Below are 27,383 nucleotides of genomic sequence, written 5' to 3' on the forward strand. Positions count from 1 at the left end.
GACAGAGGCGGATTAAAGCCATTCATGTGTGTGTCTGAAGTGGCAAGCTCGAGAGTTATGGCCTATTTAAGTTCGAGGAGCCTGGAGAACAGGTATTGGATGCTCCACCTTGTCTCGACATCCTGCACAACATAGAGTACGTTCTTATTTAGCTGCCTCTGCACGTCGTGCAGCCTTTTTTGCGCAACAGAGCTATGCTTATAGTGCCCCACAATCACCCTCGCCTTCTTGCAAAGCTTGTTGATCGCCGGAGTTGTTGACTTAGCATCACTGATTGCCAGTTGCAGAGTGTGCGCGAAACAAGCTCGCTGTCGCCATGGCAAGGTCCTGGCAGCCGCTCGGATATTGCGGCCGTTGTCCGTTACCACGTACTTGACGCAGTCGGTCGGTATTTCCCATTCAGCGCATAGCTGCTCCAACGAAGCAGCAATGTTCAAAGCCGTGTGGCTTTCAGGCATATGTCGCGTATTCAACGTAAACCGCTTCATTTCAAACCTCACAGTCAGAAATAGACACGTGAGGCTTATGAAGCTCTCGTTGGCACGCGACGTCCAGATATCGCTCGTAAAAGCGAGGGTTGTTGTGCCGTCTTCAAATGTTTTTCGCAGCTCGGCCCTCACTTCAGCCCTCGTGTCGTCATACAGGCGCGGGATCAGCACGCGCGACAATGTCGTTCGAGATGGCAGATGGTAGCCCGGTACAGCTTCACTCATAAGGGCTTTAAAGCCACGGTCTTCAACAAAGCTGTACGGTTGAAGGTCCAAAGCGACCATCTCTGCAACTTTCTGGTTGAGCGCGCTCTCCCGCTTCTGAGACACGGGCTGCTTTCCTTGAATCACAGCAAGTAGAGTTGGTTGACTCTTCGAAGCCATGTTTGCGGCGTCTTTTTTGTATGTTGCCATTAATGACGGATGCTGCTTCAAGTGATTTTGGAGTGTGGTCGTTGTCCCAGCCGGCGTCTGAAGTACACGTTCACACGAGTTGCACCACGCTGTCGACGACGAGAGTTTTGTGTAGTGCTGCCAAATGGTACTGCGCCCGGCTTTCTTGTCCCGCTTGCAAGGTGGCTCATCATCCGAGGTCGACGACATTCTCGGTTTTCGTTTGCTTCGCTCGTAGCGTCGGAATCGTACGAAAAGAGAACGTCGCACAAAAAAGTATAAAAACACCTTGGCGACCATCTTGTCGATGTCGATGGCGATGCTATCACGCTATGTTCTGAGGGTCTGCTCGGAACGATTTTTCTCCATATTTAAAAGTATTCTAGGTAACAGTCAAGATAAGTTTATTATATTAGGTATCTCTACAGAACGCGAAATTTCGGTATATCGCTGTACAAGAGTCGCAGAAATAAACACTGCTGCAAAACAGTAAAAACTGTTGAGCGCGAGTCTGTCGCGGAGCAGACGGCGCAGCTGCGCTGGCAGCGCGGCAACAGCGGCAGCACGATGGGGCTGTGCTTCTTACCATAGATACTTCGGCGGGAAGTAAGACAGGATACAGGCTTCGCGGAGCCTGACATATCAGCGCATGGCACCCGTGCGTCTTGTAGATAACCGGCCCAGCCACGGAAAAAATATTCCCTCACGGTCGCATCATTTTTTTTTGTTTCTGTCCTAGTGCGTACATGCGCCTCGGCGTTGCTGTAATGTGTAATGTCTTGCCTGCAGTGTGGGTATTCGTCTGGGGTGAAAAAATACACATCGGTGTTTCATCCTTTTTCCTTGATAATTAACGCAAATATTCCGTGTCTTGTTCGAATATTTGACAATCTTACCAAATATTCGGCCTGGTTCGAATATTCGAGAATTTTCGAATGTAGATTTTTAGTACCGAATAACTTTCGAATAAGAAAAATATTCGATTCATATTCGAAATTTCGAATATTCGCACACCCCTACAAACAATACAAACTCGAAGAAACCCTATTTCAGCACCTTGCTCCAAAAATTAAAACAAGGCGTGCCATTTTTTTAAAAATCACGCAGTCAAAGCATCTAGATTGGGTAAAATGTCAAATGGCCACCCAGCCCAAACTCCTGTACCACAAGACTTGACATTTCGGGCCAACGTACGTGTAACGTGGTTATAGATCTTCCCGTTAGAGCAAGTTCACTACAGCCATAAGGGAGTTCGCCTGAGCTGGGATGCTCCTTACGCCAACAGGAACGAGAAAATGTGGATGGAGTTAACATACATTAGCATGAGTGCCCGTGCTATTTGCGACGCCCAATGAAATGTAGAGGTACTGGAAGCACAAGGGTAAGAGGAGGAGACGCGCCGACAGCGCTGCTTTGAGGTTTTAGATAACGGGACGGATCGCAAATTACTGGCCGGGTAAAATTTATGCGTTCACAAAACGAAACCCTGAGCGTATTAAAAACGCACTATTTTCATCTCCTTTAATAGATTGTTAGCTTACGAGTATACTTCCTTTTTAAACAAAGGCAAAAGGTGCTATCAGTTGTACTGCGGAAAAACCAGTAGCGCTTCGGAAGAAAGTGTACTTTTAGGTATACCTTTACCGGCAAAAGCTCTCGTGAGAACAGTGTAATGGTGTCCACTCCGGTCATGCTGTTGACATAGGAGCAAAGTTTGTGTTTATTCAAATTTATTCCAGCTCCTTACCGCGCGTTTACAGGCTATGTAGGTGCGCAAGACGTGGAAACCGGTTCTGCGCGAACTATTTGGCTGCCTTGTACTCAAGGGGAACTTTGAATTCACATGGGGATGGTGTCAATCTGCATGCTTCCAAAGAGTCAAGAAGATGAAAGAGGCCTTCTTGATCCCAAACTGATACCGACGGTGCAGTCGTCATCTTTTTGCAGCATCTGCTTTGCGTAAGGAATGCTATTGACGGCTTCGTATTATTGCCTTCTCCATTGTATGAATTAAAATACGCGTATCGGTTGTTAAAGCAAAGAATTGTTTACGAAACTTGAGGGCGTAAAACCACAAAAATCTTTCGTATCTTCAAAGAGCTAAATAAAGAACGCTACAATGAAGTATGGTGTGTGTATAACTATCAAATGGAATAAAGGTGCAATGTTTCTGCAACTCGAAATTGGAATTTATTAGTGCGGTAGTATCTAGCAATACGGCAAACTGTTGCCTGAATTAGCAAGCGCAAAACTAAATCCATGCACGCACAAAAACACACCACCCAGAAACGTCTAGCTGTAAAAAACAGGTTTTAGGGGTCACCACTATGAATGAGGAAGCGATGGAGTTCTACTTGGTCATGCGCGTCAGTACGACAATATATTTGGGAAAGTTGAGAGCAATTCATGTTTAAATAAAGCCCCAAAGGAGAAGATTGGCAATGAAGACAACTAATTTGAAAATAAACTTATTTTGGAGAAAACAAATATACACCTAGAAAGATTGTATTTGTAGGTGGTGACCCGCCGCGGTGGCTCAGTGGCTAAGGCGTTGCGCTGCTGAGCACGAGGTCGCGGGTTCGATTCCCGGCCGCGGCGGCCGCTTTTCTGATGGAGGCGAAAAGGGAACACGCCCGTGTGTACGAGATTTCGGCGCACGATAAAGATCCCCAGGTGGTCAAAATTAATCCGGAGCCCTCCACTACGGCGCGCCTCATCGCCTGCGTTGCGTCGGCGCGTTAAACCCCACAATCAATCAATTTGTAGGTGGTGCAAAACAAACAAAATTAGAACAGTTATAACCGCTAAAGAACGTGAAAAATTATTCACCCTTCCGTCTAATGACGACGATGGCTCAATGAGAAGCTTTATCTTGATAGATTTTTTGGTTCGCCAATCTCACACTGCGAGTATATGTTACACTGGAGGTATGAACCACCCTTTTAGAACAAGACACCGCTGGAGTGCAGCCCAACCACTACATAAATATAAAGAAACGTTTTCCCTTTTTCCCACAGCAACGCTCGGGTGTGGACTCCGTAGGATAAACGTTTGTGTTTGGGGTGTACGGGGTGAATCAGCACCGGCTGCTTCTGTTCAAGAAGAAATTTTTTGGAGTGGGTTGCGTTTTGATGTGTTAAAAGCGCAAGATGAGATATTAGGCGCAACGTCCTCAGCCTCAAAATGAGACGTTAAGCCTAAGGATTTGCGGCAAACAGCCTTACGGCACGCCGAGCAACAGTCTAATAATTTTCGTGAAGGATTCTTTGGTTGTAGTCTGAGTTTTCCTAACCAAATCAAATATGTCGAAAGGGAGCAAATCGACAGACGCACGCTCCATAACCCGAGGGACCCAGGATAAAGTTTGTCCATGGGAAGTGTTTTTTTCTCCAACTTCTCGCCCCATCAGTCATCATCATCGAGATAGAAAGTTGCCTTAACTGCAGTGCGTTTTGGCGTAAAACGGCATGAGCGAGGAGAATAAAGCTTTGATTTAGAAACGTGGGCCTGAAAGAAACCACCGGTACTACAAAGGATAAGCCCATATCAACAATTAGAAAGCCTTCATGCACACTGCGCTGCTCGTTCTTTCTGACTATACATGTGTGTAATTGTTCAAGGGGATGGGATTGTTCAAGCATCCCCTTTTTTGTTATTTTTTTGGCCCATGGGCACCTATGCAGAAGTGAGGGAAAATTGGTAAGCAACAGCAACCCTACAGGGGACATTTTTCACGTTTTCGAGCAGTGTATCAAAGTGCTCCCGCGTGTTTCAAACTCTTACAGATCATCTTACAAAAATTTGTCTCGTTGGGAAAACACAACTTATATCTATATGGGCATGTATAAAATTGGGAGAATGGTTTAAATGCGGAATTTTTGCATTCACCAAGAGCAGTAGACTCCCAGTTGCGCAAATACTGGCGTGCATTAGCTACCCGACCTGTTGGAGAGAAGCCACTCGGTGATTTTCGCTAAAACGCATTGGCATATTTCATTTCATCACTTAAATTTGGTCACCGAACGGTTATGTCTCGGCGTTCTTAAAAACAGTAGAGTAGCTTGCCTCCAATTATAGCTGCAATTCCTTCTTTTCAGAAGAGTACTGCTAACAGGAAGAGTACATATTAGGGGTGTGCGAATATAAAATTTTTCGAGTACGAATCGAATACGAATATCTAGCTTGGAATATCGAATCGAATATCGAATAATTAAAAGGGGACGTGGCTTTCAAAATCAACTTTTTTATTTCTTTGTCGATTTTCATGTCAATGGGCACAGCAACTGAAAATGCCTGTGTGATAGCACCATAAATATTTCGAAGTAATATTTTGAAAACATTGTTATTTTTTAATTTTTTTCTGTTCACCTTGTACCGAGCTTGAGCGGCCTATAAAACATGATATAAAACTTGTGCGAAGTGCTTTGCATTTCCAAATGAATGGACGAGGTCGTGACAGTCAGATTTTTAATTAAAACAATTTTTTTTAATTCTCAGTTTTTTAGAGGTTAATGTACAAAAGGTATATGAACCATGAACGGCTATTTGAATCAAATTTTCACAAAACCTAAACCTGAAAAACCAAGAGTGTCACGACCACAGCTGTTCATCAAGGAACGCAACGCAAAGAAAGGAATCAAAATACACCTAGCGGTCGCGATGAAATCACTGGAACAAACGACACACGTGGCAAAAAAAGACCGTTTTGAGAAAACGGCTTCCGATGTTGCAACATAGATATCATTCATGAAATGTCGCTAGGGTTGTAGCCTCTCGTGTCCTTTTGAACACGGGGCTTCTGGGATGGCTTGCCTTGAAATCGGAATGCCTTTTGCAGCCTTTTTCTTTCCATAAAACATCATTTTCAGCTCCTATGTGAAGAGTACATAGCCCAGTTAGCAGACCATACGGCGGGGGAGATAGCTTTCAATGCAAAGTAGGTTAGTTGGTTGCCTGTATTTCACCGGGCAACTTCCCTCTGCAGTGTTGTGACCAGGGCAACAATTGAAGCACTGTTTTTACACCTAACGTTCAAAACTGAGTTTTCACTTCTTTTATGCTTTAATTATAACCTTGCCTGGAGCAGCAACTTCGTACTTGTACGCGCAGGTGTTGATTGCCAAATGTTTACATGCCACAACGATACAAACGAGCTACTTTGAAGATTGGTATAATATTCTGCGTAACCCCAACTTCAATGCATGCACATTTTTTGTACTCTTGACATTCAGGGAATCCAATATTCCTCGCAGCACAACCAATATGCCCTCAACTATAAATGTATGCATTGGTCATAATAATGTCCCTAAAAAATTCAATTTAATAAATGCTACGACGGTAAGGCACATTTTTAACGCATTGGTACTAATAATTTCCCGAAAAATTCAGTTTGTGAAATGCTACGAAAGTAAGGTACATTTTTTAAGCCGTCAACATGTTTGTATTCCTAGCTCAGATATGTTTGCATGATTACTCGAAGTGCACGGGAAACGTTGCGCAAGGCAGCAACATGGCTCGCCCGGATCGAGGCGCTCGTATACCGTAACATGTCATAGTTTGGTTATCCCTGAAATGGCCCTTCATGTCACTTCTGAGAGGGACTCTAACGTCACAGGAATTAATTAGAACTACTGGCGTTCAATCGTACCCGGTTGCGCAGTCGGGCGATGCTCCAACGCGAAGTGGCTACGCCGTGTGCGCCGCAGCCTTTGACGCGTCAGCGGTTTTAGCGGGCAAGCATAGCAAACCAGACGAAAAGTTCTCTTTGCGAACTGCTATAACAAGGGCGCACACCGCGTTTCACCCTCCGGGGTAAAGTCACGGGCACCACGAAGCATTCGATGACTTCCGCCTTTCGAACCACGCAACTTCCCGCAATCTCAATTGTGATCTCAGGTATCCCCATCTCGATAACGTTCGCATTGAATACCACAGCAGATAAAATGACTGTACAGAACCTTGGTCGAGCGAAGTAGCTAAAATGAACTCTGAACGGCCACTACGCAGTTCAGGCGGCTGCCATCTTCTATTGCCGCGGCGACGCCCATTTAGGAGGGCCGTCTCAGCGCGCGCTGACCGGAAGGCCATTCGTGCTTCAGAATCTATTTCTCGCTCCGTTTGGGCGTCTTTCCTTTTCTTTCGTTCGTACGTCTGTGAATTAACGCAGATAAAAGAGATGGCTGGCACCAAAAAGAGGATCGCTTGGCCGATCCATTGGAGATACAGCGCTCCGAAAATGGCCGTTTTTTTTGCCATTTTGCGCTTACAATTTGGCAGCGCGGCTAGCAAAAGTATTTTATGCCACTTTGCGATGGTTTTCGACAGGAAAACGTTGCAAACGCACAGGATGAAAAACATAGAAACGGAATATGTTGATTTCAAAAGACGATTCTTGATCATTTTTTCAGAAATTGAAAGACGCGTTCCCCCATTAAACTAATCAATCCAAATATTCGATAATATCCAATTATTAAAACACTTTCGAATATTCGAAATGTTTCGAATGCATAGTTTTCCAAGCGAATACGAATATAACATATTTAATAGACGAATATTATTCCAGTTTTTTGAATATTCGCACAGCCCTAGTATATATCAAAAGTCAATTTTGCTGCGGCTGATAACTTGTCTTTTCCTTGCTGCAACAGTACTTTTTACCTGCCGTGCATGTTTGGTTTCAAACACCCTACCATGTTGCTTACTGTTGTTTTTCGATAAAAAAAACACGCCATTACGTTGATTGCTGTGTTGGGTTGCATTCACAAATATTGTAACACGAAACGCTGGAGCTAGAACGGCCTTAGGCCTATTCACCTTACGTGAGGTGGATGAAATATTAATTGTGGCGTTTACGGTCGCAATTTTGATTAAACATCAAACGTTTTCCCCCTTCTGTTTCCCTACCTTGTGTGCATAGCCACTATTTGCGCGTTTATCAAAACCACATTTAAACATTCGATGAGGCATCGAGAGAAATGCAGATGCTGGACATTTATTAATATTGTGAGTTCAGGAAGCTACAACGTAGTGACGATCTTCCAGAACAGAAGATTACAGCTGCTGCGATACTGCTCGCAGAGCCCTGGGCCCGTAATTTTCGAGCACCAGAGCCCAGTAGTATCGTGCTACCTGGGAAAACAAAACTCCAATCACCGAAGATGCAGCGGATACAGCGGGGCCCAGGCCTTCAAGCCTGACCGTGAATTTCTCCATCCACACAGGACGCAACTCCTTCGCGCGAAGCAGGACACCGCTATGGTCTTCGCTTTTTTCCACCTCGAAGACGACGATGAACCTGCGGCAATAAAATCAAATTCCTCACGTGCTCAACTCTACAAAATTATGTTCGCTTTGTTGCTATAAGAACGAAGGGTTCCAGGCATTCGTGTAATGTTTAGGTGCGAGTGAACTACAGGAGAGCTCCGGTCGGAGTAATTAAATCGTGAGGTGACGTAAACTGGGTGCAGAGAAGTAAATAAGGTAGTGGCGTTGTTTTATAGCGCTGCGTTTGATTGTATGTAAGACTCATAGTGTGTTTGTGCCCCAGATGTGTGCCCCAAAAAGCCATAATGTGTGATTGTGACCCAGGTGAAGTGCGGTCCAAGGCAGTGGCGTAATTCATAATACTTTTCTGGGGGTGTTATATGAAGCGGAAGAGACAAGGATAGCCTTCTCGCAAACGTCAATTCATTTTCATTTTCGTATCGGATTTTTGTATTTTGTGTTTACATATTAATATATCGGTTCACGGTGCGTAACGCATTGACGTAAAAAGCCCAGATGCTCAGGGAGCAGAAGGGAGAATGTGGTGTTCAGAGAATTTCAGGGGGGTGGGGAGGGGGTTCTCGTAGGAGATGGGTTCTCGTACCCCACAACCCCCGGCTACGCTTCTAGTGCAGAGAAATTGCCGAAATACATACAGCGAAGACACAGCCGGAAAATTATTTCGACCTGTTGGAAGTGGCGAAGCAACATTCGGAGTTTGTATTGGGTTCGTGTTGCGTTAGAACAAAATCATTCCAAAAGCTATTATCCCCAAGGGGAGGGAGGGGGGTGGGGGAGACGTACGGACCACTGCTAATTGCAGCAAAACCAAGATGAAAGACGTGACAGACAAGGAAAGGCGGTTGTTCTCATTGCAACTAACATCCTTATTTTGTTGTGGCTGCCTATAACGGTGTCCTTACGGTGTACCAACCAGCTTGTACACATACATTTTGATGCACTAGAGAAGCTCCATGCCCCTTACATCGGTCCCGGCTGCTTTGCAATGCCTGAAATGGCGTTGGCTCAAATGTGCAATAAAGAGGGCTGAAATTATTTATTTGGCATCGCATGAGCACCTTGTTTGAAACTGACAAGTTATGCAAGTTCAGTTGATTAGCGGAAGCACTGTATTAAATCATATATTATCACTACGGAGAGCGTGGTGTAGTTCTGTGGTATAATGGGAACGAGGACGCATACTTCCGGGAACATTTGCAGCTCGGGCGATGGACGAGTGGTAATTCTCGATTTTCAAAAACCCTGGCTTTGTTATACAACATTAAATCATAATTATTGGAGTTCGCGGATTTTATGTAGAACATAAATGGGAAATTACAAAGTATTTAACAATCTTCGTCGTCATCGTATTGGTGAGGGACGGTTTCAGTGCTGTCAGTTGAAGTGCATAAATCAGCGACGGCCCCGTATACAGTATTATTTTTCCGAACATTGTGCTGCGAATTGAGAAAAAAATAGTCAAAATAACCGTATTACTCGGCGAGCGCGTTACGCTCTGTCCATCAGTACGACCTCTTATCGTGATGTCGAGGAATTCACCGTTGTATTAGCCCCTCGAAGTCCTCGACCACAGTTATATGCACCAATTCTCAGCATTCCGAGAACGCTTCTTGTCGGGGACAGGGATTCCAACGATCATCTCGGTACTTCAACGTGAACCAATGTAAATGACCCCTGAAAGCAAAGTAGTCGGGTGCAATGGACCGCAGCGCAAATATACCATGCGGTATTCATATCCAGGCCATCAAATGAAGAATGCGATTAAGTTAACTGACTGCTTATCGAACATTGCTTGACTGTAGGAAGTGTACTCGGGTGCCGTAAGCGTAAAAATATGGTAGCATGTTTTAAATATTGAGGCCTCGGATAAATATAATGAGATCGACGAATGCAGACGGACAAGGATAAAGTATAAAAAGACGCAAACCTTCCGTCCAAAAGGCGAGTCCTCAGAACAGCTTCGGATGCGCAGAAGTTCAACGGAGCAGCAATCTCCATTTGGTGGTCCACCTTGAATTCCACGTTCACTCTGACGGTAGCGTCGCTGCCACTTCGATTCCATGCACAATGAACAGCATCGGACAACAAATGATGAAGCATACAACATACGGCTTTAAATTAAGGGTGCAAATTTATCATTTGCTGGCCGAGGTATTTGAGTAAATGTTCCTAAGATAATGGGTAACACGAAAAGGTAACATAGAACAGTACGTATAAATTGTTGCAGATATTTTTTTAATGAAGCGACCAAGCGCCCCCACAACCGGCATTTGCTTTTTCACAAAAAATGTGTGCCAGTACTGGTCATCCACGGTATTTAGACAAACGTCATACTATTTTTCTAGCGCGCATATTCAACGAGTCAGTCTATACCAATTACTTCGCACTGTTATGGTTGCCCAAAAGCTTCTGCCTCAAAGCTTCAGCGCGCAAAAATAAACCCACAATAGAGCACGTCATTGAAAGTCTTCTTCACCGAATAAAAATTACGACCGCATCATCGGCCACACGTGGGATTGATATTGTTATGTGGAGGAAATTATTTCAATGTTTGTATGAGCTGAGCTACACCTAGCTTAACTGCGGGAAAGAAAGTGCTGCGCGAGTATTTGTGACCAGCGGTCGGGGCTACAGCAATTTTTTTCGATTGCTTCTCCATTAGAGCGCGTCGTATTTTTACGCGTAGAAATATTTTACCCCAAAACGCGAACTCGTCCCTCTCTTTATAAGCTGCCACTACGCTTTGACACTTTGACTTCCATTACAATTGTAAGCTTCATTTTAATAGCTTTTTAAATCGGGGAATAAATTAAGAACTTGAAAAGCGACATAGTCGTCGCGACACAGTTGAACATTCAGAGTAGGTATATGTATACCAGAATGACAATTGAGCAGATGTCACATTTAGAAATTATTTCTTAATTTCTTGCCAATAGTCCCTCCTAAAAATATTTTCCTAAATATACACAAAGCAAATTGAGCATAAAGATTGAAATTAGGCAAGGAATCTGAATTATGAGAAATGTTGCGGTACGCAGCAGGCATAGATTACGTCCAGCCATTTTTAGTCCATTTTAACGGCCGTAACTCGACTCCAGAAGTGAAGTTCCGGGCATGTGTTGCACGGACCAGCACGATGGTTGCTGAACGATCGACAGACCTGTACAATTTGATTAGAGTAACGTCATTACCTTTGATTGCAGTATACCAGGTAAGGCTTTACACTGTCCATTTGCTTGAGTCCACGTAGGTACGTGCGACCCAAGGACAACCCAGGGTATATTCGGACCTCTCTCCCATCGGTGATTTCGAATTCGCCAGGCAGGTTTTCCAGAAGAGCAGCTAAGGCGCTGTCTATATGTGAGGCACGCACGCTGCAGGACTCTGTCGCACCACAGGAATTTGAAAGAAACAAAGTAAACAGTAAAACGTTACAAAGAACACAGAGTAGCCTGCATAAATAAGCCACACAGTGGCGGAAAACAGAGTCACCGAGATTGCAAAATCGGTACGCCATACATGCAAGCCGAAAAAGGGGGCACGGTCCCCGCTATGGACGCGTTTTTTTCTCCCAATTCTCTGTGAACATAATAAAGGTTAACAGCACTAATTAGGTTACTAAAAAGCGCCCAGAACATTACTGCATGCGTTCATTGGAGTTCTGGACTTTCCGTTCTGTATTCGTCAAACAATGGGGATATATATATATATATATATATATATATATATATATATATATATATAGTGAATCTGAATTGGAAATGAGGGGCTCTTTGAAAATACGACAGAAATACAGGTTGGCAGTCAAGAAAAACCTCGGAAAGCAAAGGGGAGGATATGGTAGGTCATTGAAACCGATAAAGAATTTGGAAAGATAGAAAGTGTAGACAAATGCCCGCCAGGTGGGATCCAAACCCACGACCTCCAGAATACGCAATCACCTTCTTGACTGCCAACCTTTATTGCGATCGTAAATAAATAAATATATATATATATATATATACATATATATATATATATATATATATATATATATATATATATATATATATATATATATATATATATATATATATATATATATATATATATATATATATATATATATATATATAGAGAGAGAGAGAGAGAGAGAGAGAGAGAGAGAGAGAGAGAGAGAAAGAAACTGAATACTAGTTCCCTAACACGGCTCTGTATCAGCGCCTGCGTAAATTACCGGACGAGGTATACGATATATTCACAGTTAATTGGGCGGGTCTAACCGGAAGTTTTGGTATGTCGGCGTCAGTCTCTTTGTCTTTATAAAAGTGTTTAGTTGAAAATACACAAACATGTTAGACCACAAACACAGGACACAGAAAATGAATGTACACAATGCCTGCATGTGTTTGCAGACACGGAAAATGGTCAGCGAATTCACGTAACTCTGTTCAGTAGGGGGAAAGCTATTTTACAACTATGCAACCATTGCATAGCTATGTGGAAATCTAGTTGGAAGGTATGTACATAGCAGTGTCGGCTGTGCCACACTTTTTTTGAAAGTTAGAGAAAGTCACCCTTTTTGCAAAAAACGAAGCGTATGTTCCATATTTGTTGACGTCGTTCATCAAAAAATTCCCCGCATTTCCCCGAGGGGAAGAATGTGAAAGTGCGAATGCACGAGTTGAATTTGCGCGGTTCGGTAATGTTCGCGAAAGAGAGATCACACACACACACACACACAACTACAAAGAAAGAAAGATGCATTTATTCACAGACACCTATTTGTGTTGTCGTTGTACTTGATTACTAGAGCGGATCTCAGCTTTGAAATGTCGTGTCAGTATTCCTTTAAGCGGGTGCATTAGCCCTTCTCACGCCTGATCCTTTGCAAATCCCCCACGTGGGTATGTGCCATGTCAGCGGCCAGGCAGCGCGCGCCATCTCCCCCCGTTGCCAAGGAACACGAGGAGCGCGCGCACCCGCAGCTGTTGCTATGCGGACGGCGGCGGACGCTTCAGGCTCGCTTAAGAAGTGCATTCGCACTTAAAAGCTAATATTGTAAATACTTCAGTTGATACTTCAATTTTACTGTTTTCCCAGATAGCTCTTTCTGTTTTCTAGCTGTTTCCAAGAATAACTAAAAAACGCCATGAACACAATGTTTCATTCAGAAAATAGAAACAAGGCTGGTGGCGCCCGAGGCTCCCGCCCATGGGTCTAGCTCAGAAGTCCCCACAGTCGCATTGCGAACGGGGCGAAATTGAACTCCGCCAAGCACCGATGGGGCACAGAGCAGGAGGGAAAGAGCAGGACCGGTGGGGAATTTATTTAATTATTTTGATGCCCTCAGGGCCACAGGCATTGGCGAGGGGAGTGGTGTGAGAGCGAAAAATAAAAAAAACAACAGCAAAAAAACAGCACTAAGGCGCTAAGATACAACATACAATAAAATCATTAACACAATGTAATTAAAAATTGCAACTGCGACTCATCGAAAACAAACATTAGAAGAACTCCTGATTAGAGAATGTTAGCTAGAATATTTCGAAACTGCTTATCGTCAACAATGTATGCAGTGTGAAAAGGAAGGCGAATCCAGTCGCGACTTGCCCGGAGCAAGAAGGAATTAAAACAATGCATTGTTTTGCACATATCAATTCCAACTTTGCGCTCATGGTCATCGCGACGGGATTGATAATGCGGCCTAGGTATAAGCACTTCACACAGTACAGGGTGGTGATAGAGACTATGAAAAATAGTTGCCGTAATTACCCGATTCTAACGCGCACCTTTTTTCCGGAAAAATAGGTCGAAAAATCGCATGCGCGTTAGAATCGGATACGAAACCGAAATTTTTTTCGGTTTTTTTGCCAAGAAAATCGGGTGCGCGTTAGAATTGGGGGCGCGTTAGAATCGGGTAATTACGGTAGTCGCGAAATTTGACGCCCCGTGGAGAGAGATGGGAGGGCTAGATCGGATTTCATTCGAGGAATGCTCGCGGTTCGATTGTAGTTGGCTAGCACAAATCTAACAGAAATAGTTTGGACAAGTTCTAGTGCAGTTATAAGTTTTAAGTGACATGGGTCCCATAGTGAGCATGCGTATTCCAGTTTGGAACGAACTAATGTTTTGTAGAGCAATAATTTCAGTGACGAAGGAGCTGTAAAGAAATTGCGGCGTAAGTAACCCAACATGGGGTTAGCCTGGTTAACAATATGCTCAATATGAAGGTTTAAGTTCGTTGTAATGTGAATGCCAAGGTATTTGTAGGAAGCAAGTGATTCTAATTGGACATTGTTAAGAGAATATTGTGATGGATTGGTTTTAGTACGGAAAACACGCATTCTCTTGCATTTGTTAGTGTTTAGTTCGATTAGCCAAGTTTTGGACCAATTACCAACAGAGTTTAAATTAGATTGCAAAATGGTAGTGTCGTAATAAGAGGATATTCCACGGAATATTTCACGGCAGAAGATGGAGTTACGAAATAGAAGATGGCAGAAGGCTGTCTGCCTTGAAGGATTTTCGCAGCGCATCGATTGTCTGCGATGCCAATTTTATTTTTGTAGGGCGCTTTCCAGATAGTTGCCTTTACAACTGACCATCTACAGCCTCCTTCCATGTACCTGGGCAGTCGCTGCTTGTTTTTTAACCTGACATACATATGGATCAGATAAATATCGACTGCTTTTTTTGTTAACAAGGATTATGTAAAGGCCAGGGTAATCAATTTTACTCCTCAAAGGTTTTTCTCTTCTCTTGTATTAGTTTCGTAATTTTTCAAGTAATGAAGTTCTTCGGCTTTCTTGCGTCGTTGAACAAACGGGGGAGGAAATGTGGGATTTGTTATCCATCCTTTTCGTAAAGATACTGCGGCCAAAGGAGAAGTTTTCGTTTACCTGAACTTGAATAGTTGACACAGGATATTCCAAACCCTGCTAAGCTGCAAACAAAAAAATCGTATTCTTTTCGTTGAAATAGCGCACCGATCGAACTTTACCTGTTTTTTCAAAGGAGAATACAACTGTTTGACGCTGTGGTGATAAAATACGGAAAACAGAGTTAAGTTTAGGCGTAATCATATACAGCGGCGTTAGGAAGGTTTGCATTCACAATTTCCAAGTCTACAAAACACTACTTACCAACGCCGAGAAATTGTGCCTGTCCACGCCATACAACGGCTGCCAGGATGAGGACGATTTTCCACGTCATTACAGATTAGGTACGCGACTGGAACAAGGGAACAGGGGAACTGGAACAAGAAACTGGAAAAGGGAACAAGAGAAAGCGTAAGCGTTTTCAGCAGTTAAATTAGGACCAGTCGTCTTATGCATATGACTATGAAAGTTGATTAAATTTTCGGTCTTGATGTGAATAGGTCTTATAAAACCGATCCAACTGCGAGAGTTTCGGACGACGGCACTTTTCTGCTTTTGTAAATGTGTTACTATTCACGTGCAGAACTATGAAGTGGCGCCACAAATGCGCCTAAATATTTTTGTGGAGCCCAATGAACTCCAAGCGCGTCTCCTTATTGGGATACTATACGCTGGCCAGTCTAGAAGTACACCTTGATCATGTCAACTAATCTCACTCTTGTTTGTTGAATATTAGTGGCTGACTGCTGTCAAGAGCTTCTTAGTTGACATCATGGTTTTGAATTTTTGGTTAAAGTTAACCTCTCATAACAGCACGTCGCAAGCGCAGACCTGTACTCAGGATCGAATATCAAGTGAAAACAAAGACTTGTTAGCAAAGAATCGTGAGTGATTTTCTAATACGTGGAAAATCTGGTGCAACACACAGACAATCTGAAAGCCGACAAATAGAGTCCAATGTATGTTTGGCATCGGTAACGACGACTCCTGGAAATATCTTGCTATGATTCCTACAAACCATTGTATAACTACTTCCTACTAGCCTAACCGAACGACTTAAAGGAGTATTAGATTTGGCGCTGCATTTGGTTTATGACTACTGTGGACCGGCACCGCCCATTTTTCTCCGTGTACCACACTAACGCCGCTATTACAAGTTGGTCATTCCGCTGCAGTAATCGCGGCGTCTCTCACCAGTGGGGGAAACAGGTTTCTAAGAATTCATAAATATTCAGGTAAATGGTATCAGTGATAGCCGTAATAATATATATATATATATATATATATATATATATATATATATATATATATATATATATATATATATATATATATATATATATATATATATATATAAATATATTTGTATATACATAAACAAGAAAACTAGCCACCTGCAATATTGGTGACCAGAAATCAGCTTTCCGGATTTCCGGACTCGAGAAGACAGTTTACCCAGTTCTGTTCCCCATGAAACGCCAACGCACCCGCACGAGGAAGCATTGCCGTCAGGTCACAGCGGTAACCCAGGACAGCAGAGCTGATTTCTTCCCCCCTCCCAACGTTCGGAATTATCGCGTGTAAAATTTGTGAAACACAAATTTTGCAAAATACACTTCGACTAGTAGGAAGGTTGACTGAGAAGATCAAATACTTTCGCATTGAATTTCATCGGGGCTGCGTGTATCACTTTTTCTGATATAAATGTTATGACTGCGGTTGCACCAACGCACAAGGTTTTAGTGGTCCTTAATTTCTTGTAGATATGCGGCATTTTTGACACTACTCTTACCTTCTTTGCAGCTTCTCGTACTGTCATCATATAGATCTTGCTACAAATACTTATTGTATACGTATGTTCTGCAATACAGCATAAGCACGGATTCGTGAAGACAACTGAGGGAGCGTCACTTGTTTTCATGAGGGTATTTTGGGAAGGTTCCCAAGCACACTAAACATTGGTTTTCCTTCATGTGACCAGCCGAACAGTATTGATGGGATGGTTTTGTAGCGTATTTTTAATGGCCTGCAGCAAAACCTTGCGCAGCCTCTGCGTTTCATGCACAAGAACAATACAAGGCCGGTGTGCTCATGCTGAATGAGCCGAATATTTTTGTGGACTTGAGAAATGAAATTGTTGGAACATTTAATACATTACTTCAAATATTTTCGTGCAAAACTTCTTTTTCTCTCTTTGCCATAGAAAAATACGGTGACAGCCACTGTAAACTGGCCAAGTTTTTTTAAATGGGTTGGGTCAGAAAGCAAGTGTCGCGAGAGCGCCAAAATCAGAAAACTCGTGTTTTTAGCTTAGCAATAAAAAATGCTGAACTCACGGTAGAGGTGGGAAATCAAGGATTTTACTTGAGAAACCTGTAATATGATCACATTCAATTTGATTAATATTTTGATTTTAGCTGCTTAAGTGAAACTTGTGGCAATAATGTAAAAATGAGCCATGGTTGCCGGCAGGTTTATTGAGATAGTACGTTTGATACCGTCTCAAAGATAAGAGCGAAAGAAATGACTCGTATGACCTCACTACGCCGCAGATTTCGAAACACGATAATTTTCGGCCGGTCTGCCGTGTAAATGCACCGCTTCTCTTCCCACTCGTCCCTCACGCTCAAGCACTCGAGCATCGCTCCTTCCAGAATAAACATGGTAGAAATACACTGAAGTTAATTAAACTTGCCCGCATTCAATTGCTCGGATGCCATGTAATGAAACCTTATCTTACTGCTTTTCTTGTAATGGCGCCACATGGGCCACGCTATGACGCGAGCCTTCTTTTGCAGTTGCTTTATTGAAAGATCGATTTCAATGCGATTTTTTTGTAGCCGTTATCAAGCAAACGTCTATTTCAAAATAAAAGTAGAGTACCAATGTTAACTTTGCTTCGTTGCTTTCTTCCAAATATGTCAAATGTTTACTTTATGCAAGACAATGTTGACAAGCATGAAGCCTGTCTCTAGATATAGTTGTTTGAAAAGCTGGGCCTGTGTAAACCGCTTCACGGTTTGGATTTCTTCATGGTTTGGACAAGCGGCGGAATCGAGAGACAAGCAGACATACATACCGACAGGACAAATATTCCGTTATACAGAGCCCAAGAATCACTATCGTCGCTAAAAAATCCAACGCATTTATTCATAAAAAAACCCTTTACAGTGCCCACGAAGAAGTCTCTGTTAAGCAGCTCAGATTATTTCCCTTGCATTGATCCACCTAGCTCTATTCTCTGTGGCCCAATCCCCATGCTTTGATCATAGCTCGTTGGTTCCAGCATTAAAACTAATATTACTCTAAATGCGTTCGATTTCATGAGGGGCTTGTTGATGTAGATACGGTAAATCAGTAGAAGGTCCTGAAGTTGAGCAACCATCTGATGTACCTCCTTTGAAACATTGATGAAGTGGAGAATACAATAGATTGCATACAATTTGAAAATCCGGTAAACGAATATCAAAGTGCCAAATTATGTTTCAGTCAAGATTCAGCTACTAACAAATATTTATAAACAATGCCGAGGAGCCGAGAAGTATAATTAGGTACAGATATAAACACAGTATAGGCTTCATTAGGGTATTTAAAAGACTTTTATAAAAATTAATATTACAGGAAACAATTATACTCATGATTTTAAAATGGTAGAAAGTTTATTCCACGCCACCAGGTTGTTACCATAAAGTAAAAACTCAACTGTAAATAATGGTGCACCTTAATTGATACTTGTAAACTTATGAAAACTAATTTTTGTTGGACAAACTTGTTCAAAAGGTATTTAAGGGTCAAGATGAATGGAAACCTCTCGGGGAAGGGCGGCTTGAATGTGACTATACGAGCTGTGTGGCTTTTCAAGGGTTATAAGTGGGTTAATGCAATCCATTCGTGTTTCGCCACGACAAAAGACAGTGTTGAAGGAGGCAGTGTATAAATGCGTTAAATACGTGATACTTTCACAGGCGCAAATAAAAGACATACAAGATTTCAATTTCATATTCAGAGAGCTCTCAGAAAAGTATTGTACACAACTTCTTCCCCATTTTTAAACTAGCAATTTCTGCTTTACTGGCACTCGCGTATATCTGAAGAAGCTAATTTTTTGGCCGGCATTGCGAAATTTTGGTCCGCATTATATATTTTTGGGGATTCTAATGCACGAACCTGAACATTCAGCTAAAAAATATGAATGTGACGGTTTTTTTAAAAACGCACGAGCAAACATATATCGCTCTTCTATTGGTATTAGTAGAGGCCGATTTCTCATAAACCCTTACGCTGCATCTTGAATGGGTTTTTTCAAAGGCCTTCAGTACTTAGTCCAACACCAATTAGTCTGGGAATTTCAACTGCAGTTACACCAACAATTTCTTTTTTTTCGGAAATGAGACCTAGAGGCATTAAAGACCTTGGCACCTTGTAGTATGTTCGAGAAACCTCCATTCATGGCGGCCGCGTTTGGACGCAGAGTCACGAATTCACACATTTTCGTAATAAAACTGCAATGTAAGTTATAATGCGCTCACAGTTCTGTTTCATAAAGTTCTAGAGCGCCTTTATAAAACATTTGAACCACATAGCACCGATATTTTTATAGTTACAAATAATTTCTTTCTTTTCGGAACAGTGCGTCCGCGCGCGATGAGTACACGCAAGCAAAAGAAACCTAGCTAACTTTCGCAACAGTGTGACCCTTTACTGCCATATCGCGTTATCACGTTGCTGGTCCGATAGTTTGACAATAAATTGCCTAGGCATATTTTTGGTAACGTTAATGCCAAAAGCCTAAACGTAAAGAAACAGTCACCGTACGTTCGTGCAGCTTTCATTCATGGCGGATGGGTTTGGACAAAGCTGCATGAATTTCAATATTTTAGTCAGGAAATGTGCATCGTAAGTTCAAGTGTAATCGCATTTCTCGTGCATAAAGTGCTACAGCACCTGTGTACCAAATGTCAACCTTGGAACACCGATAGTTTTACATTTAAAAATGTTTTATTTTTGTTGTGCACCGTGGTGGTCCGGCGCGATCAGTCACACTCAAGAAAAACAAATTTAGGGAAGCTGCGCGACACGGTGGCTTCTCAAACGCAATACTTGCGTTATCGTATTGCTTTTCCGATTGTTTGGCAAGTCAATCAGCACTCTAGGTGCACTTTCGGTAAAGTTAGAGCCACAGGCCGAAATGCAAACAAACAGTCACCGCGCGTTGAAGCAGCTTCCATTCATGGAGGACACGATTTGATGGAGCTTCAAGAGCTGAGCTTCAAACTAGCGAGCTGAGAGTCAGCTCAGAATCTCAGCATCTCTTGGCCAGCATGTCAGCTTACTCCTTCAATACCACCCCTACAAAAAGCAAAACTGACAAACGCCGGCTCATTATCACTATGGGCGTGATCGATAACGTCGTCGGCGGGAAACATTTTGCTTTCTCGCTATTTTTCTGGCACTCTATGCCCAACCTAGGCATGTATGCAGTGCTGCCTGCTCCGGTAGCAGCCATCGTCTGATACGTAATACACTGGAGAGACTCAACCATGCTAGAAATGATCTTAGGGACATAAACACACATCCTCACCAGAGAAGGAGCTGACCACCCTGCTGTAGTAGTTGGTTGGCACCTACCATGAATAACCAACTCAACTCTCGGCCCCTAATCCCCAGCACCTGTCTACGGCGGCCGTCAGAACAGCGATACAGCAGAGGCTGCTAAGAATCTGTGGGTCCGTACAGGCCACCGTACTACTACAGGAGCTCTGTGACATTAAGTGTGGTACCATAGGGTTATGCAAGGTTAGGACAGGAAAAGGGTTTATGGAGCTCACTGGTGGGCGTATTTCATGCTACACTAAACCCCGAGTTAAGAAAAAACACGGGGTGTGATTTGTAATCCACATAGAAGTAGCAGGAAACGTGTAGGAGGTTTTCATCAGTAGTGAGAGAGGCGCGGCTGTTGTTATATAGCTAAACTAGCGACGCAGATTAAACGTAGTGCGCGCCTATGCGCCACGAACCAGCTGTGATGATGAAGCCATAGATAGCTTCTACCAAGATGTCGAATCATCAATAAGGAAGTCAAAAACACTGTTCACGATTGCGAAGGCAGAGTAACCCAAAGAGCGGTAAGAAACAAAGTTGAGGAAGGACAGGGGGAAACTTCGGAATAGACAAGTGCAACAGTCCAGGAAATACACTCGTGGGATTTGCAGATAGAAATAAGCTGAGGTTAAGGAACACATTCTTCTGGTAACGAAAGAATAGACAATTGATATTGAATGGTGCCGATGGCACAACTGAATACGAAATTGTCTTCATTTTAAGTGACCACCCGGCTATTGTGATAAACGTAGACGTGGTAGTAAAATTACGAGCAGCGATCACCGGATGTTTAGATGGAAGCTAAGGCTGAAAATCAGAAGACAAATGGAAAAACTCGTAAAAACAAAGAAACCTGCATGTAACCGGTCAAAGCCAAAATACCGGAGTTAGAAATAACTCTTCAAAACAAATTCTCGCCTTTGAACGACCATAACAGAAAGACGTCAGTTGTGACAGGCTGGATGACCTCCTAACATCGGCGCTCAGTGAATAAGAAGATGTGGGAGAAGCAACATGTAGAGAACAAACTAGAAAAGTAAGAAAATGAAGGAACTACTTTCCAAACGTAAGAACACGAGAGGGTCAAGTGCGGTGGATCGGGTTGAATTAGCCAAACTGTCAAAACTGATCAACAAAAAAACCTAATTCGAGCATATACCATAACAGCGAATGAGAAAACGCTACAAATAGGGGAAAGCGTGAAAGCAACGAAGAGAAAGCAAAGAAAAGATGTTCTGTCTCAGAGACGAGCAGGGAAACATTACGTACAACGTGGACGGCATAATTAGGGTAGCAGACTATTCTACACCAGGCTGTATACTGACGACGTTGAACGATGGAAAACTACCGAGAGTACAAACTCAAATTGCAAGGTCCCACCGGTAACTAACAAGGAAGTTGGAAATGATCTTCAGGCATAAAAATAGAGACAGTTGAATGTGACGAAGGCATAGTCGTATATCTTTTGAAGGAGGGAGGAAATAGTGTACTTGAAAAGTTTGCTGATCTATTTTAGGAATGCGTAAAGACACAAAAAGTGCCCGTAACCTGGAAAAACCCCACCATTGTTCTGATTCTTCAAATGGAAGATGCCAAGGACGTCAGGAATAACATACCTGTTAGCTATACTCCCCTTTTTACCAGCTATTTACCAACGTTATAGTTGGCCACATAGGTCACAGGCTAGGTTCCGATTAACCTAGAGAACAGTCATGGTTTATGAAAGGTACTCAACTGTGTATCACACCCACGTCGTCAATCAAGTGATTGAAAAATCGGTCGAGTATACTAAACCCTCTACATGGCAGTGTCAGATTACGAGAAAGCATTAGATTCTGTACACACCGCAAACGTTTAGAAGCTAGAAAAGACGAGGGAATCGAGGAAACCTACGTAAGCCTTTCAGAAGACGTTGAAAAGAGATGCACGCCAGGATTACCCTCGTCAAGCAAAGGGACTAGTTTTCTATCCGAAAGGCAGAAGGACAGGGAGATACCATCTATCCAAAGCTATTCACAACGCGTCTGAATGGGTGATTTAGAAAGATTTACCTGGAAAACATACGATTAAGCATAAAATGGAATACGTGAGCCATTTGATGTTTGCACACGACGCAGTCTTGCTGGGTGAGACTGCAGAACACATGTAAACAATGCAGGAGGAACTACAATCAGAAAGCGCGGCTGCGGGGCTAAAAATAAGTATGAATAAACCTAAAGTAATAAAAAATAAGCCTGCCAAGAACATCGTCTTCAGTGTAGGAAACGAAATACTCATGGAAGATTCAGAACATTGGCAGCTCGGACATGTGGGTAGGGCTGACCGCAACCACCAGAGAGAAATGCGGCACAGAATATATATGGGCTGGGGAGGACTCGGGAAGCTCAACCAAATAATGAGAATTAAGCTGCCTCTGGGACTCAAAAGAAAAACAAGTACAACCGGTGCATAATGCTGGTGATTACATATGGAGCTGAAACGTTTCACCTTTCAAAACCACAACAAAGCAAACTTAGGTCGGCTTAACGGGCCATGGGACGAATAAGGTTAGGATAACACTCAGGATCAAGAAACGAGCTATCTGGATCAAAGAACAAATTAGGGTTGACGGTACACTTCAAATAAAGAAAATGAACTGGACTTGGACTAACCATGTAGTGAGACGGACTGACAACGGGTGGGCAATTAGGGTAACCGAATGGATACCAAGAGGTGAATATAAGAGAAGGTTAAGGACAATAACACGATGGAGGGATGAAATATGGAACTTGGGGGGAACTGTGGAGGTGAATTGCGGAGCACAGTAGCGCTTAGATGTGAATTGAAGAATCGTTCGTCCTGCAGTGGTCCTGAGCAGGCATTAAAGACAATTAAATCACACCGAGCAGTAACGTTCCTTGCGATGAGAAACGGATGTTAGAAGAAAACGCTGCAATAAAACTGCTAAATTTTGAAATCCTGCAAACAGACAAGCCATACCTTCGGGGAACTCCTGCTTTTCTGACCCGACTCCAGTCGTCATGCGGCAACCGAGTAATGCTGAGCTATATATAGGCAGTGAAACTAAATTTTTTTTCTCTCTAAAGCCTAAAGTGAGCCCGGTGGCAACAACCTCATTACTGAAAGGAAACATTAAACTGCCAAGGACGCCTTCAAGCAACTCGATTCTCAAGGGCGGAGCGGACGTGGTTCCTCGAACCCATTAGGCACTTCCGATCAACAGCTGCCCGTGTAGATCTGATAAATCTCCGCACTAATGGGGGGGTTGCAGACTTTATATGGTTGGGACACAAAGCCGTGCACGGTGATACAAGCGCCGCATTGCAAACTCGTGCGCGTGCCCGCCGCAGTCCCCGTGCGTGCCAACGTGCCACTTCTTTCTGGGCGCCTCTATCATAATCTATACTATCCATTTTGGCGGAAAATTTGAAATCCGCAACCTACTCAGCACCCACCAAATGCTCACTTGCATAAATACTAAAGCACAGTCATAACAGTTGCACTAGTCTAGTTAAGCCCTTAATGTGACAGTGTTTAACTATTCGCATATTGCCCAGTTTTCAAAACGTCACCAGGATTTTTTGGACTGTCACTTGGTAGCGCTGTGGCCTGAGCTGTTTGCACCTTGACAAGCTCACCCATTTCGCAATGTCTGAGACCAGTCTTTTCACATTGTCGGCCTCGAACTAACTTGGGCCATCGCGTCTTTCAACTAGAGTAACGCTGACTCCCCGGAGACGAAGTTATTAATGGCCGCTGTATTTGGGGTGGCTAGAGCGATTATCTTCAGCAGTTGTACGGGACATCTTTCTTCTGCCAATGTGGCGCTGAGATTGGGTTCCTTTCTATTTCGTCTCTTCAAAGAAGAAGTTCCAACAGCATGTGATGGCGCTTCACATAGGACACAAAATCGAGGGATTCTTGGCTCCTTTTCTAGGACCTCACACTGAGACGCAGAGCCGCCAATATGTAGACCAGACGTCTCTTCCTCAACTTTTCCAGCGTGGTCAGCATTGCCTCAGAGATGGTTCTAGTGTAGTCTTATTCCTTGCTTATTTGAAGATTGTCGGCGGAATGTTCTGAGAGGTCTCGAAAGGTCAATCTTGCAGTCATTAGGCGTGTACACTAATAGAAACTTGTATGACAGTTCCACTTCCTGACGCCCATTTTTCAACCGAATTGAATCTCCAGACTTGCGCAATACAGGCTCACCGGGATGCGAGTTCGGAGAGTTCTTGAGACCAACAGTGTCTACCTCCCGAAATCGCCCCAAAAAAGCAAATGACGTCTTCCATTTCATGGGTGTCCATGCGGAAAACACAAACCAATCTACCGATTTTGCTCCTATCGCTCTATTTCAGAAATAACGTCCTTGTATGGTCCACCCCAGGCTTGTATTCACGGCGAATAAAGCTGGATTCTTAGCTTCCCACTGTACGTCCATCGATTACGAAAAGAAGTTTGAGATCTGGTCCGAACCTAGAAGAAGACTAAGTCCTGGTTTAAATTCCATGCGTGGTTAACCAAAAGTGTTAGCTAGCGGCTTCCCAGGGCGAGCAGGCGTTGCAGAAACGTGTTTCCCTTCGGTACTTGAGCCACGTCTCACGTGCTTCTCAGCGGATCGCTGCTCCGTCGATGATCAAATTTTTGCGTTTTTTAGCGTTTATCTCGAAAGGACACCGCTCCCTGTTAGCGGATATTATGGAAGTGGAGCCTGCGGACACTCCGCTAGGTAACCCGCCGTCGGATAATGTCACGCCAAGGAAACGAATCTGCCTCCCGAGTGAGGCGCGCTCCGAGGATTCCGAGCTGTATTCTTTGCCCAGCGATGACAGCACTGACGACGACTTCGAGTTGGTTCTCGGGAAGAATGCGAAAAGAAGGCTGCGGGCAGCGGCTTTGCGTTAGACTGGAGCGTCCTCAACGTCGAACGCATCGACTGTTCCAACCCCGGCAAGGCCCCCTGTTTATACAGTCTTGTTCGTGCCGGAGTCCCCGAACGACAACCTCAGGATGCTGAACCGGCAAGCGATTTCTGTTTTCTTGGAAGCGATTCTGCCGGGGAAAATTAAGGAGATCAGAATCAACACACGGAAGAATATTTTTGCCATAGACGTCGAGCATTCAGCTGCAGTTGAAACGTTGCATCAACCACGTTGGGTTAAATGAAAGTTCGTGTCTACATATCTCCAGGCGAGGGCGCTTCCGTGGACGTTGTCTATGATGTCGACGTCTCCATTCCAGATGCCGACTTACCCATTCTCATAAAACCGGCGACGGAAGGCTCGACCATCAAGCTGGTCACTCGTCTGGGAAAATCACGCTGCGTTAAGCTTGTGTTTCAAGGTGACTGCACCCCGCACACGTGAAGGTTGGCCACTTTCGGCACGCAGTTCGACCTTTCGTGCCGAAACCATTACAGTGGCATCTGAAGATCGGCCATGTCAGCCGCGTTTGTGTACGCGCTTTGTATGCTCGAAATGGGACTAAAGTGTGTGCGCGACCCCGCTCCTATCGCGTGTTTTCTCGTGCCCTCACTTGTAGCCCCTGAACACCCCTTCCCCAGTGCGGAGTAGCAATCCGGGCTCTAAGCCTATATAACTTCTCGCCCTTTCCTTTCGTTTTTCTCCTCTCTCTCTTCACAAATGAAAGGCACGACGATGGCTTCAACCTCAGCAGACGTACTGTCACGATTTCTGTGAAGGGTCCCTCTGACGACTTTGAACTTTTTTTTATACCCCCAGTTTGCCCGAAAACACTCATGGCCAGATCGGTTTGGCCAATTGCCGAAAACGTGAGCTTAAGGCGACATCTTGTCTGATGAAAGTTTGGTGACAACCGTTATCGAAAACTCCCCGAACGAAGCAGCAATGGGAGGAAGTCATTACCCACGCCCGGAACGTCTGTAGTAAGACGTCGCTGGGGAGTCACGGGATGGCTGATTTGTCTGTGTAAACAAGTATAGCGGAATGTCGTGTTCCCACCGTCGATTCCAATGGATTTCGAGCGCGGTCAGCGGTGCACATCGTGGTAGCATGTCGCCGCTTACATGTCTGACACCTCACACGGGACCTTCTTTTAGCCACACTGTACGAGGTGTCCCTTGGTTTTCAAGAGGGAGTGTTTTCCGTACAAAACAGTCCGGCAGTTAAAAAGAATTCTATAAAGCTTGGGTAACTCCAGAGTTGCTGAGTAAAATCAGCGTGAAAAATAGGCTTTATCAAAAGTTCCTGAAGTCACGTAATCTGGATGTGCTCAGGAACTTTAAATTGTTTGGCAACAAACTAACTAAAGAAATTCGGACAGCCAAACAAAATTATCTTTCAGAACACTTTTCGTCATCTGCAAAAAGAGTGATGCGACATGGAAAAAGTAAAGACTTTACTAAATCGCTCGGCTAGTGGAAAATCTGTCGGAAAAATGGAGATCAATGGTAAGGAGTTAATGGCTGGGTCCCTGGCTCATGCCTTCAACGATTATTTTGTTAACATAGAAAAACATGGCTTTAATGACAGCGCTACAGAACATAAAATGCAAAAACGACAAATCCTTTTTGCTAGAGCCTGTAGTAGATAACGAAGTTCGTTCAGTATTCCTAGGTTTAAACAATAGTGGAAGCAGCCATACAGAAGGGATTACAATTAAACCAGTTAAATTCGTTCTAGCTTTAGTTGTTCCTTCTCTTACACGCATTTTTATTCTCTGTTTATCACATGGCGTGTTCCGGAATTGAATGCAACTAGCAAAAGTTGTTGTC

General features: G+C 43.6%; 1 protein-coding gene across 3 annotated transcripts; it reads right to left on the minus strand.

The window, feature by feature from the left end:
• Positions 1 to 7,856: 7,856 nt before the first annotated feature.
• LOC144148686 (uncharacterized) lies at positions 7,857 to 23,751 on the minus strand. 3 transcript variants are annotated; one of them, XM_077680203.1, is made up of 6 exons: positions 23,606 to 23,702; positions 17,362 to 17,398; positions 15,290 to 15,412; positions 11,357 to 11,549; positions 10,093 to 10,215; positions 7,857 to 8,175 (listed from the first exon to the last, which is right to left on the minus strand). In XM_077680203.1, the coding sequence occupies exons 3-6, from the start codon at positions 15,357 to 15,359 to the stop codon at positions 7,932 to 7,934; spliced, it is 630 nt and encodes a 209-aa protein (XP_077536329.1). In that variant the 5' UTR covers positions 15,360 to 15,412; positions 17,362 to 17,398; positions 23,606 to 23,702; the 3' UTR covers positions 7,857 to 7,931. The 3 variants fall into 3 exon arrangements, with proteins under 3 accessions (XP_077536329.1, XP_077536328.1, XP_077536330.1); XM_077680202.1 differs by lacking the exon at positions 17,362 to 17,398 and having other exon boundaries at positions 23,606 to 23,751; XM_077680204.1 differs by lacking the exon at positions 17,362 to 17,398 and having other exon boundaries at positions 15,290 to 15,377; positions 23,606 to 23,665.
• Between the last annotated feature and the right edge of the window lie 3,632 nt (positions 23,752 to 27,383).

The sequence above is a fragment of the Haemaphysalis longicornis genome, unplaced genomic scaffold (assembly GCF_048455015.1).
Source record: "Haemaphysalis longicornis isolate Haplotype H1 unplaced genomic scaffold, Haemaphysalis longicornis Haplotype H1 scaffold_8, whole genome shotgun sequence".
Taxonomy (NCBI): domain Eukaryota; kingdom Metazoa; phylum Arthropoda; class Arachnida; order Ixodida; family Ixodidae; genus Haemaphysalis; species Haemaphysalis longicornis.

What these genes read in the sequence shown, in the direction of transcription:
- LOC144148686 (XM_077680202.1), bottom strand. Translation starts at nt 15,359, where the DNA reads ATGACGTGGAAAATCGTCCTCATCCTGGCAGCCGTTGTATGGCGTGGA. An exon ending in GGCACAATTTCTCGGCGTTG is followed by an intron (nt 11,550 to 15,289) that starts GTAAGTAGTGTT and finishes GTGGTGCGACAG; the next exon opens with AGTCCTGCAGCGTGCGTGCC. An exon ending in CTGGTATACTGCAATCAAAG is followed by an intron (nt 10,216 to 11,356) that starts GTAATGACGTTA and finishes ATGGAATCGAAG; the next exon opens with TGGCAGCGACGCTACCGTCA.